Source organism: Ipomoea nil, unplaced genomic scaffold, assembly GCF_001879475.1.
Source record: "Ipomoea nil cultivar Tokyo-kokei standard unplaced genomic scaffold, Asagao_1.1 scaffold1830, whole genome shotgun sequence".
Classification (NCBI taxonomy): Eukaryota; Viridiplantae; Streptophyta; class Magnoliopsida; order Solanales; family Convolvulaceae; genus Ipomoea; species Ipomoea nil.
The window spans coordinates 351,303-363,145 of NW_017618258.1; the positions used below are offsets into that span (position 1 = coordinate 351,303).

General features: G+C 36.1%; 2 protein-coding genes across 4 annotated transcripts; both read right to left on the reverse strand.

Annotated features, from left to right (window-relative positions):
• Positions 1–4,051: 4,051 nt before the first annotated feature.
• LOC109192668 (protein CNGC15b-like) lies at positions 4,052–7,171 on the reverse strand. The gene is made up of 6 exons (XM_019343364.1): positions 6,261–7,171; positions 5,965–6,177; positions 5,314–5,606; positions 5,135–5,246; positions 4,799–5,035; positions 4,052–4,719 (listed from the first exon to the last, which is right to left on the reverse strand). The coding sequence occupies exons 1-6, from the start codon at positions 6,882–6,884 to the stop codon at positions 4,075–4,077; spliced, it is 2,124 nt and encodes a 707-aa protein (XP_019198909.1). The 5' UTR covers positions 6,885–7,171; the 3' UTR covers positions 4,052–4,074.
• A 570-nt stretch (positions 7,172–7,741) lies between these two features.
• Positions 7,742–10,316, reverse strand: LOC109192697 (29 kDa ribonucleoprotein A, chloroplastic-like). Of its 3 annotated transcripts, none has more exons than XM_019343399.1 (5): positions 9,909–10,316; positions 9,462–9,563; positions 8,794–9,105; positions 8,207–8,320; positions 7,742–8,069 (listed from the first exon to the last, which is right to left on the reverse strand). In XM_019343399.1, exons 1-4 carry the CDS (start codon positions 10,272–10,274, stop codon positions 8,258–8,260), a joined length of 843 nt encoding a protein of 280 aa, XP_019198944.1. In that variant the 5' UTR covers positions 10,275–10,316; the 3' UTR covers positions 7,742–8,069; positions 8,207–8,257. The 3 variants fall into 3 exon arrangements, with proteins under 3 accessions (XP_019198944.1, XP_019198942.1, XP_019198945.1); XM_019343397.1 differs by having other exon boundaries at positions 8,204–8,320; XM_019343400.1 differs by having other exon boundaries at positions 7,742–8,091; positions 8,204–8,320.
• Positions 10,317–11,843: the final 1,527 nt, after the last annotated feature.

The window sequence follows — 11,843 nt, forward strand, 5'->3', positions numbered from 1 at the left end:
GTACAATGCTCTTGGCTTTGCTCAAGCAAAATTTTAACAATGATATGGAGCGGGATTATATTATGAGAGTTGTGGCTACTCTTTCACCAGAAGTGAAAATTCGACAGGATTTTTTTTGAATGTTTGGTGTCTAAATTCATCAACACACTACGAGATGTTAGCTCCATGCATGCAGGTCATATTTTTGCTCATATTATTTATGAATTTTTTTTTTCAGAAAGCAAATTAAGCATTTTTGGAGGAAATATTTTTTTTGGGGACCTTCAAAATTGAAAAACCAATATCCTGATCCACTACATATCACATACGCTAGTACAAGATGCATTTCCCTATCTGCGTTCAATTTTTTTTTAGTATGCAACCCTTCTAGCTATATCCCATCATGAGAAATCAACAGTGATGTTGGTTGCATTATAAGATCTTTTCTTGGCATTAGGGGGAGATTTGAAATTTCTAATTAATTAAATGCCGAGAAATTGATAAAAATCTTCAAACCCATGTACTAGCCTTATAGAACCAGAAGTTCAGACATTGAACAAATTATCTGCTAGAAATCTCAAAGAGTGACTAAGTCCATAGAAAATATTTCATATATATTAAGAGTTGAAATCCCCAACTAGGACTAAATATTTCTACCATTATGCAAGAAGCATATATTGGTTTAAGAATTTACAAAACTAGATCTAGTGTAGAAATTTCGTCACTCCAGAAATATAGAAATTTTATCCTGAAGATATTCGTCTAGAAGGCGAAAACCCCAAGTAAAATTGTAGGGGCACCAAACAACTAAAATACTGGGGAAGCGGAACAACCAAATTCAAATAATCTGGGAAATGCCATATATTTGGTTGATACAAAATTGCCATGTGTATAAAAGATATCTACAAAGCTGTTACAGTTGTCGACAACATATTTTGCCTCTATTGCTCATAAATACTTAAGTCTGGATCCAGAAATGAAAATAGTAGTATAACGCCTGCAGCGTGCGCTAACTGTTTTCATAGAAAATAGCATTAAGACATACAAATCAGAATTCGCTAATAAAAGGCGAGTGGAGGGTTTTCGCAGAGACCCAATATTAATCATGGCTTTATATTCCGCTATTCAATAAAACTAGCAGTAAATAAATTAGATATGTGGTTAATAGTTATAGTTATCACGTATTTATATGGGTAACTTGTTACTTATATTTAAAATCCTTGATGGATTTTCTCAAAATGTGATGAATGAAAATCACAAAATAAGAAGTATAAAAGTTAGTAAGTTACTAACTATGATCTTTTAAATGTATTTTCTCCCCCATAACAAAGTATGAAAATATATTATCATAAACATGCCTAGTAATGTTATATGTGATTGGGAAACTCAAATATTGTTTCCTCTTGAAAATATCCTAAATATATATCCTCTAGTTTATCTTAAAAAATCCCTAATGGATTTATAATTCCCGAAATGAGGATTTACTTAAGTATATTTAAGTGCCATTATTTACTTTTTAGAGAGTTGCGAATGGGGTTATTATCCTCATATAGAAGGAATAATATGTACCATTATGTGCTCAATAAAGAGTTGATAATGGACTTATTTATTATCTCAGTCAATATTTATGGTGTAAACATCAATGAAATATATAAAAAGCTTGATGATGTTAAGTTGTGAGATAAGATAACGAATAGCAAATCAAGGTAAAAATACTCGTATTGATGCTTTTTGGCATGAAGTCATCATACTTGTTACATATAAAAATGTATATAGTTTTTCATGATATAAAATACCTTGATCCACATGAACTCCAGAAGAGTGATAAAATATTTGTTTAGAAGGTTTGCTCCAGTGACAAGTTAGCAAATGTATACCTACAAAATATCCATAAGATTGATATGTGTAGGTGAAGAAAAATTATTATATTTAGGGGGAGCAACAAAATATAAACTATAAATAATTTTATTAGTCCAGATGATCATGAGAAATATGATAAATTCTAATGACAATCCTGAAGATTGTACCATATCCCTTCTCTACACCCTTTAGAAACAATGATTTACACGCAATATAGAATTTGAAGATTGTTATCTTCAGGGGGAGACAGGAAGTACACTCACTCGAGTCAATCCTGTAGATTGGTCAATCATGTAGATTGGGTCTTAAAAGGACTAATAGTTATACTTTTTGCAGCATATACATACCATGTACTCTTTTCCTCACTAGGTTTTTCCCGATGGGTTTTCTAGTGTGATTTTTAACGAGGCAGGGGTATGATATAGTAATGACAATGGGGGAAAGTTGCAAAATAATTGGTTAATAAATGAACAAACTCCAAAATCCTGAAGATTATGCAGATTATGCCCTGAAGGCTTATGGTGTACTCTTTTTTCCCTTAACTAAGTTTTTCCCACAGGGTTTTCTTATGTTAAGGTTTTTAATGAGGCGACCAATACAATATATGTTTTTACATATATCATGTACTCTTTTCTTCAACTAGTTTTTTTTTTTTTCCCACGTGGTTTTCCTAGTGAAGTTTTTAATGAGGCATGGATGTATTTAAATATACTATCGATATACCTCGTACTCTTTTCTTGTTTAGGTTTTTCCCACAGGGTTTTCCTAACAAGTTTTTGACGAGGCAAGGTTGTGGACAAATAATGTCCAAGGGGGAGTGTTACAAATATATATTATTAATGGACATTATTAGATATTTATTCTTGTAACGGTTGAAACAGTTTCTGGAATTTATTGTATAGATTATCTTGTACCCTATATATAATGTACCATGTACCATTGTACAGAATGTATAGAGAATGAATATGAGATTCCCCTTTTTCTCTCTATTCTATTTTTCCTTATAACAGATATGACACTTTTTCATTAGACGGTTTAGTCTTTATAAGAAGTTAGTGGAATCAATACTCAATGGTCAGGAGAGATTTTAGGAGGGAACAAAGCATTTTCCATTTTAGATTTAATTTCTGCCATTATTTTCAGAGGCAAACAATTGAATATAACCTCTGCTTGGATATAGTTTAGAGTTTAGAAAGGGTTTGAATGGCGAGAGAGGTTTGGAGCGTATGTGGTTGATAAGGAGTTGGTTTGGTAATGGTAAGATTCTAAATTTAAGTTTTTTTTTTTTTTTTTGAAAGTCTAAATTTAAGTTTTTTTAAGAAGTTATATATATTGGCCCTGTTTGGTAAAATGGTTGTTAGCTGATAGCTGTTTGCTGTTAGTTGATTGTGTTAATTAGAGGGTATCAATAGTTGATAACATTAGCTGATTGTTGAAAAGTGTTTGGTAAATTAGCTGTTAGCTGATAGCTGTTTGGTATAATTTCTTTTCTCAAAAAGCTAATTGAAAAAGTTGCTAGGAGTAGCTTTTTTAATTTTAGTCTTTTAGAGTTGCAAAAAGCTAATTAACCAAACATTTATATTGATATTTTAACTAAATCAAACAATTAATAATGGTCAAATAAGCCAAAATTGGCCTATAGGCCAATTTTTTACCAAACAAGGCCATTATCTTTTTTGGTTTGAGTTTGTTAACTATGAATAATATAATTTTTTTATTTATCTCTCCTCCTAATCTTTTGTTAATTAAGGTCACAAGGTGACAACAAGTTTTTCCATAAATCAAATATATAGCATGCTTTTCATCAAATATTAGTGAATGAGTGAATGAAATGTACTTGGTTATCCTGGGATATAACAACAAATGAATAGAAATTAAGATGGAGGACTAAATTTGGTAAAACTAACAAAGTCATAGTTGGAATGTAGTCAAATTATTTATCAATAGCTAAATCTGGCAAAGTGATGGACTATGTCTAGTATTAACTCAATATTCATTTAATTTGTAATACATAAAATAAAATAAAAAAATTGTATTAGGCTTGTGAGCTACTTGTTGGGCTTGATTCGTTAGTCGAGCTCAAGTTTAAGTGGACGACAATAATTAAGGTGGAATAGCTTGACTCATTTACACGTCTAGTGTAGTAGTGATTGAATTGTATTGAGAATAAATTTGGAATGGAGTTGTAGTTGAATCTGGTATCTCATTCTCATTCCCCTTTCCTTGGGCTATATATCATCTATCTATATCAGCTGAGAAATCTGGTTCCAGAGGCTTGTGTAATGAGTTGAGGATATGAAGCGAGCTCATCCTCCTGCTGCTACTACTACCCTTTCCCTTTCTTGAGCTTGCAGCATACATACCCAAGTGAGAAGGTTGATTCTCCCTGGCGTTGAGTGCTGCGAGGTGTTTCCGTTTGTTGTAGCGAAACCAGGCTGCTTGTATGAAGCATGCAGCCCAGGTCCTCCAGTGGTGCGAGTAGAACTTGAAGGTGTGCCTCAGCTGCTTGGTGTGCAGCTTCCTGAACTGCGATGCAACGAATCTGAGGTCGTCTGCAGCCAGCGCGAATGCTTCTGTTTCTGTGAGGGCTGTGACTGTGCGTGAAGACGAAGGGAGGATGATGCTGGGGTGCGGGTCTAGAGCCCAAGTTAGCAGCTCTTCTCCGCAGAAATCACAGGGGCCCAGCCTGCACGAGTTGAAGAACCCGCTTCGCCCTCCATCTGTGGTGTAAGACTCCAGGCGGCCGCGAATGATGAACAGCATTTCGCTCACAGGATCTCCCTCTCGCAGAAGCCGAGTTCCTGGTGTGAATAGCACCGGCTTTAGCCTCTCACAGATTGCATCCAGAATGCACTCATCCATCTCATCAAATACTGCAACCTGCATTTTCATCTACACATTATTATTGATGTTGTGGCAACTTTATTTCCTTATATTTGGACAACAAAACTATACTTACACGTCGAACCAGACCAAGACAGAGATGGCGTTTGATGTCTCGTCTGAGATCCAAAGGAAGACCTCTGACAATGGCTTCTTCATCGACGCCTCGTGTAGTCACCCATTTATGGAGATGATATCTGCGCACTCTGTCCTTGAGCTCGTGTGGGAGCTGCCGGTGGTGCATCCACTCTTCTGCATCAGTCCTCTTCACCCTCCACTCTTCTAGCCTCAGAGTGGCAGACTGGAGGTATGTCTGATATATATTACAGTCAAAAAAAAACAAATTAAAGCAAGAAATGGATCGGAAATGCTTCAACCCCACAAATCAACACATCCATCATCTTAAACTTACTTGCATATTCCCGATAAGTAAGGCGAAAAGAACCAATCCCAGAATTGCAACAACAATGGCAAAGTTGTTTTCTCCAATGTAGGCACCTGTGGTGAGGTTCTGCCCAAGAGAGCTGCAAGCAAATTAAACACTGTTTCGGTGATGATGCTTTCATTGCTATCTATATATTGTTAGCCTACCTCAGGTTCCTCAGCCCCCACCGGAGGCAGTAAGAGTACTTGTCCAAGAACGACGCCTGCCCAACTCCAAAGCTCATAATATCACCATAAATCCCAAAGTAGTACAAGTCAGTGTCAGGACCACATAATCTGGAGATGTTGCTCCACTCATACCACCCAACTCTTCTGCCTTCATGCCTCCATCTGCAATCAAAGTACCAGTACTGGCAATTTGGCTTTTGCTCATCACAAACCTTTTTCCAACACTGTTCTTGCCTTTCAACACCCAAAAAGTACCAACACGAACCAATGACCTACATAATTTAAGAATGCTATTAGCCAAGATTTAGGATTTTTTTCCAAGAAGACTATAAGAAATTGAATAATTATTATTGGGCGGAGGCTGATAAAGGGCTGGCTTAAAAAGGCCAGGTCCAACACCCAGCATCCCGAAAATGTGATGGCGGTCTATAAGCAAATAAAGTGGTAAGTGCTTGATCCTAATTCCTAACAAGTGGTATCAGAGCCAAGTCAAGGAATTGTTGGGCGGCAGGCAGAGGGCGGAAAAAGGCCAAGTCCAGCACCCATCGTCCCGTAAAGTTGCGTTTTCGCTACTAGCTATAGCTTTTGGTGTAAGTGGTAAGCACTTGATCCTAACAATCATACACTTACATGACTTGCCAGCATATAGAGGAGCAAGTTGCATGCTGCCCCAGCCCACACAGCTTCCACCATCACACCAGTGGTCTTGATGATTTTAGATGACAGAGGGAAAATGAGATACAATCTCAGTAGGAATTGAGACATTATAGTGAGGCGAAGCGCATGTTTGGCTGAGATTTTGTTTGAGCCTCTCATAGATGGGATTGCAGCCCAAATCAAGACCTGAAAAATATGAGTAAGAGACACTAAACATTAAAATCAAGAATTCGGGGCGGGGGCTAAATCTTGGAAAGAACACGGATGACCTGTGGAAGAGGAAGAGCAGCTAACAAGTCGAACCACAAGTCCTTAGAGAAATACCGGGATGCAATCCTTTTAGAGTCAATGACGAGCTCTCCTCTCCCATAAACTCGAGAGGAAGGCGCTACATAAGCTGTTCTGAACCTAACAAAAATCTGGATGACATAGAATGCATCTATCACTGATCGAGTTACTGTGAGGACTATCTCGAGGGGATGACTTGCAGCCAGGCACATCTCGTCCTCAATGCTCGGTAGATAAAAGAACAGAGGGTCAACAAAAAGAGAAGCAAGGCATGCTAAGAGGAATAACTTATTCCATAGGCTAAGGCTGGTTCCGCGAGGATCAAATATATTCCTCTGCACTGCTTCATAGTCCTCTGAAAAGACTCGTGAAAGCTTCTTCTTCTGGAAGCCCTTTCTCGCTGCTTCCAATTCAGTCTTCTGCTCCTCGTTTTTCATGGAGGCAGCAACGTTAAACTTCCCCTCTTCTGCAGTTTCAACAAGCTCGTCTCTAAATCTGGCAATAAATACAAGTTCAGATAAACCAAATTGCTGAGACAAAGTAGAGGTTCGAGGGAGAACATAGACGAAAACATACCGTACAGATTTCATACTGTCAAGACCCATTATGCATTAGAGTAATTCAGTTTGCAGTGAATAAAATGGAAGGCTATATAATGGGAATATGTTGATTGCTAGAGAACAGATGAAGGTATGTTGAAGTTTTGTAATTTCTTGGAAAACAATTTTATCACCATCTGTTGGTTGAATGTTGTGAGGTCAAAAGGGATAAGTGTCCTCAGACTTTCAAAGGCTAAATATTATGAAAGGACAAAATCTGTTTGCGTTTAAGGATTCTTGACAGGAAGTCTACTGTTTCTAATTTTGGTTGGTTTGTCTCAATAAAGCAAAGAAGACAAAGATGCGAATCTGTTTGATAATGTTGAGATCATTGATTATAATGTACATTAGTAATACTTACTATAAAGTATAAACGCCAAGTAATAATACATATAAAAATCAACTCCCTCCAATCAAGTTGAAGACAAAGATGCGAATCTGTTTGATAATGTTGAGATCATTGATTATAATGTACATTAGTAATACTTACTATAAAGTATAAACGCCAAGTAATAATACATATAAAAATCAACTCCCTCCAATCAAGTTGATAATCACAAAGGACATGAGAAAGACTTGATCACGAGCCGCAGTTAAATTGATCATATTATTATTTACTTGATAACCACAAGAGACAACAACGACCTATTGGCCTCCTTGGTTTAAGCCGATCAACTTAAACTAGTTTACCTACCAAGAACAACCTATGGTCTGAGTCGTTCAACTATGAACAACATAAACTAATGAGATTTACCCAATACATACTCTCAAGTCTCAAGTAGTAATTGTAGGTTCCCCTCGTCACTTAAATAAAAAATCAACTTGTAAACTCAATTAACATAACATGCAAACGAAACCTGAACTTGATGGGGTCAAGAATCAAGAATGTATGCATTTTTCTTGCACTGCAAATACATATTACTACAGCATTCTTCAGACCAGATTCAAGAAAACCAATTGATCCACAACAATTTTAATGTGTCTAATCCACCATAACTTCATAAGTTGCACATTACAAGTAACATTGGAGAGGCATATTCTATCTAGAACATATATCAAAAACATAAATAGACTAGTTTGCTCTTTGTAAGTTGAAATGCAGCCAAAGTGGTGTGTGGGTAAAACCTCTCCGCAAAACCCAGGTCCTTATCAGCCTTGCTTCGTTGTCACCCGCGTCTCATCAGAACAGAACTGTTGAGGAAATCGAAAACCTCTTCAGGAAAATAACAATATCGGAAATCTTGATTTTCTAATAAATATCTACCCAGTGGTTGTTTAGCTTCATTAGATGTGTCGATTTGAAGAAAAGCATACACAAAGCTTACCGCGAGGGTTTTTCTTGGTAGAAGGAAATCAGGCACCATTGACAGATGACAATCTCAGAACCGCCTAGGAGGGCGGGATTCAGCAGGACTTACTCGGATTTGTCTACCATTTAGTTCCTGAACAAAAATTCACAAAAAGAATTGCAAATGTAAGTAGGGAACTATAGAAGTTTAATTTTGAAAAAGAAAAGATACCAAAAAAAAAAAAAAAAAAAGAATTTCAGATGTCAGAGATCAAACAAAGAACATACCAATGAAGAGCTTTCCTACAGTCAAAGAAGAATATTACATATACTTGACAAAAATCAGAGGCTTTTAGTTTTAGAGCATATATGAAGTTTTTTTGCTTAGCCAAAACTGGACAATTGGATTAGAATCAACTCGTATGAATATAAAGAATTAATGAAATTGTTGCAATGTTTTCCAGCAACTGTTGTTGTACAAGATTATATTGGAAGCTAAAGCTTAAAGCCAGTAATGAAGTTTTCCGAGGACCAGATGAACATATAACCATGCAAAGAAATGAACTCGTTTTATGCATCATGCATAAATATGGGAAAGAAATGGACTCAATATACGAATATACTTACAGCTCCATTCAAATTCTCAGCAGCACTGCTGGCCTCCTCAGAAGAACTGTATGTAACAAATCCAAAACCCTTTGATCTGCCACTCTCTCGGTCATACACCACTTTGGCTTCCATCACCTTTCCATGCTCACTGAACAAAGATTCAAGAGCGTCCTCATCAACACCCCATGAAAGGTTCCCAACATGGAGTCTATTGCCGCTGCCAAAACTGCCCCCGTAACTGCCACCACCCCTGGATTCTCTGAAAGAAGATGTTTCCCTCTTAGGTGGCGGTGGCCCAGAATTTACCCTCAGTGGCCTCCCCTCAAGTTCCTGTGAAACATCATACATTTACTCTTAATGATATAAATATACACACTTTACTTAGCCAGATGAAGCTGTAAATGTGGATTGAGCAGAAGGGTATATTAATGTCATCAAAGTTAAGATTCCAGAAATACAACACACAAACATATATGACATTGAATAGCAGCACATATTTGATCAGAAAGTCAAAGAACTTTCTTTGAAAAATATTATCCTTAAAACTAAAAATTAAAAAAGAGAAACCAAAGCTCATTTTCAACCAATTCTCATTAGCCACATTCACCATGTAGATTCAAGCAATGTATAAAGGTAATTGCAGTGCATAAAAGTACACAAAATTCAAACTTGAAGTAAAAGCTCACATATCCATTGAACTGTTGAGCAGCAGCTTCAACTTCCTCCACTGTAGACATTGTCACAAACCCAAACCCTCTGCTTCTTCCAGTCTGTTTGTCATATATAACCTGAAAAGGTTTCAAACTTTAAAATTTAGTTTACCATTCTCCAATTAAACCCTTAAAAAAACTGCAAAAAAGTAAAAAAAATAAAAAAAATTACAGCAGACATAGCTATGCTATCACAATTCAGGAAATGAGAGCAAAAGAAACTAGTTGCAGCTTAAAGATTCAAAGCCCATAAACACATAATCATACATACAATGCAATTCAACTATTTACAGACACTAGCATAAAAAACTTTGGAAATGACAAAATGCTAGAACAATTCAAATCCCATACTAACGCGCATCCATGAAAGAAAAAAGGGAAAAACTAAAATAATAGCTATGGTAGAGAGAGGGGAAGTTATACCTCAGCCATTTCAACACTTCCAGCTTGGCTAAACAGCCCAGCAAGAGTAGCGCTCTCTACGTTGAAGGGCAAATTCCCGACGAAGAGCTTGAGTTCAGGAGGGAAACTCGGTTCGTTGGAGTAGGAGTAGGAGGCGCCACCACTGGGAGTTTCCTCCTCGAAGTCATCAACTCCCTGTATCTGGTCCGAAAACGCGACATTTCTCACGACCCGCGAGTTTCTGATGGAACAAGAAAGGGATAAAGAGCGCTTGACAGAGGGGAAGGAGAAGAGAGACAGCGAAGCGGGCGCGCGGTTGAGGTTAGAGTGAGGAAGAGATTGAGGGTTTACAGAGAGAAAATGGATGGAAGCAGCTGAGGATGCCATGGCTGCTTTAAGGATAAGGTTTTGAGTTTTGAGAGAGATAAGCAGCGCCGGCTGCGGGATATTTATGGAGATGGAAAGGAAGATATTTTTGGGCCCATTGGGCTAGGTGATTGTAAGGCCCAATGTTTGGGTTAGGTGATTTTAAGGCCCGAACTTTGGGTGTAGAGATAGGGGAGAAACCATGTATGGCTACTAGTGAACCACAACTATACCTCACAAAATTTATTGCAATTTGCATATCCAACAAATACAAGATGCATATCCCCCCACAACACCCTATGCATTATTGCATAGGATGTTGTCCATTTATGTAAAGTCAAATATCATGTTGTTCGAGTCTAGTAATAATGAGTTGGATTGGTGTTACCATCACAACTTCTTTCAAGACCTGCTTTGCACCCCTCCTAATCGCAAATTATTGTGGTCCACACACGGTTGTATGGATCATAACAAAAAATACATTATTTGTGTGTTGAATGTACAATATACAAAATAATGTATTTTCCTTGAATATAATGTACATTTTTAATATACTAAAAGTATATTATTTGTATACTGAATTTACATTATTTGATAATATGGTCCACACAATAATGATTGCTTCCTAATATCCCTTAGGCAATTTATATCATGGACTAGGATCTACATAGCATTATGGACCCTAAATTAAGACGACGAATTACAGAATTCATACTTGTAAGGTACAAAATTTCACAACACAAGACACATGTTATATATTTACTTATTCTTCAAATATAATTTAAGTACATAATTTTTTTTATTACAAATGAAGGGGGATACTCATACAATCTACACTTACACTGAAGCTCAAAACCTAGATTTCCTACATAGGGGAGCAATTCAATACCAATGGACTACAAGCCACTTAGTTTTGAGTACATAATTTATGTTCATAATCATAGAATTTCACAATATAAGACACATAAATTTTAGGACCAAATTTTAAGCTGTGCAAGCTACCCAACAACACAGGACCTCAAATTTTAGAAAGCCTAATATTTAATTTTTACGTTACTAATTAAGAAATTAAAACAAAAAAAAATTAATTAATCTTAAAACACTCCATAATAAAATGATAGAAACGCATGTTTATGGAGATGAGGAGATTGTAGATCAAAGATTTGAATCTTGCTTGCTGCCCCATTTTTTTTTTTTTTTTTAAATTCCTTTGGCTTTGTTGCGCATCTTCCATTTTTTTTTTTAAACCCTTTTGCTTTGTTGCGCACACCTTTCTTTTTTTTTTCTTTTTTTTTTTAATCCTTTTGCCTTTTTTTCTTTATTTGCGCAAAACATTTTACCACCTTATTATTATTATTAGTTTTATACGCGCATTGTGTAAATGAGTTAATCCCCAATATTTATAATTAAATAAATATTTGAAAGTATATAAATGCAATATTATATATGAGAAGTTCATACATAAGTAATTGATTGTCGAATTTGTTTATTTAAATATATAACTCATAGTATATCAATACAATGTAATATAGGAGATTCATTATAATTGTTACTGAACTTTTTTTTAAATAATAATCAAGTAATATATAT

Excerpts from the sequence above, each read along its gene's own strand:
- LOC109192668 (XM_019343364.1), bottom strand. The coding sequence starts at position 6,884 with ATGGGTCTTGACAGTATGAAATCTGTACGGTATGTTTTCGTCTATGTT. Across the intron at positions 5,247-5,313 it reads TGGGGGCTGAGGAACCTGAG|CTCTCTTGGGCAGAACCTCA; the intron begins GTAGGCTAACAA and ends ATTTGCTTGCAG. Across the intron at positions 5,036-5,134 it reads TACTTATCGGGAATATGCAA|ACATACCTCCAGTCTGCCAC; the intron begins GTAAGTTTAAGA and ends AATATATATCAG.
- LOC109192697 (XM_019343399.1), bottom strand. The coding sequence starts at position 10,274 with ATGGCATCCTCAGCTGCTTCCATCCATTTTCTCTCTGTAAACCCTCAA. Across the intron at positions 9,106-9,461 it reads CTCAACAGTTCAATGGATAT|GAACTTGAGGGGAGGCCACT; the intron begins GTGAGCTTTTAC and ends GATGTTTCACAG. Across the intron at positions 8,321-8,793 it reads CTGAGAATTTGAATGGAGCT|GAACTAAATGGTAGACAAAT; the intron begins GTAAGTATATTC and ends ATTTTTGTTCAG.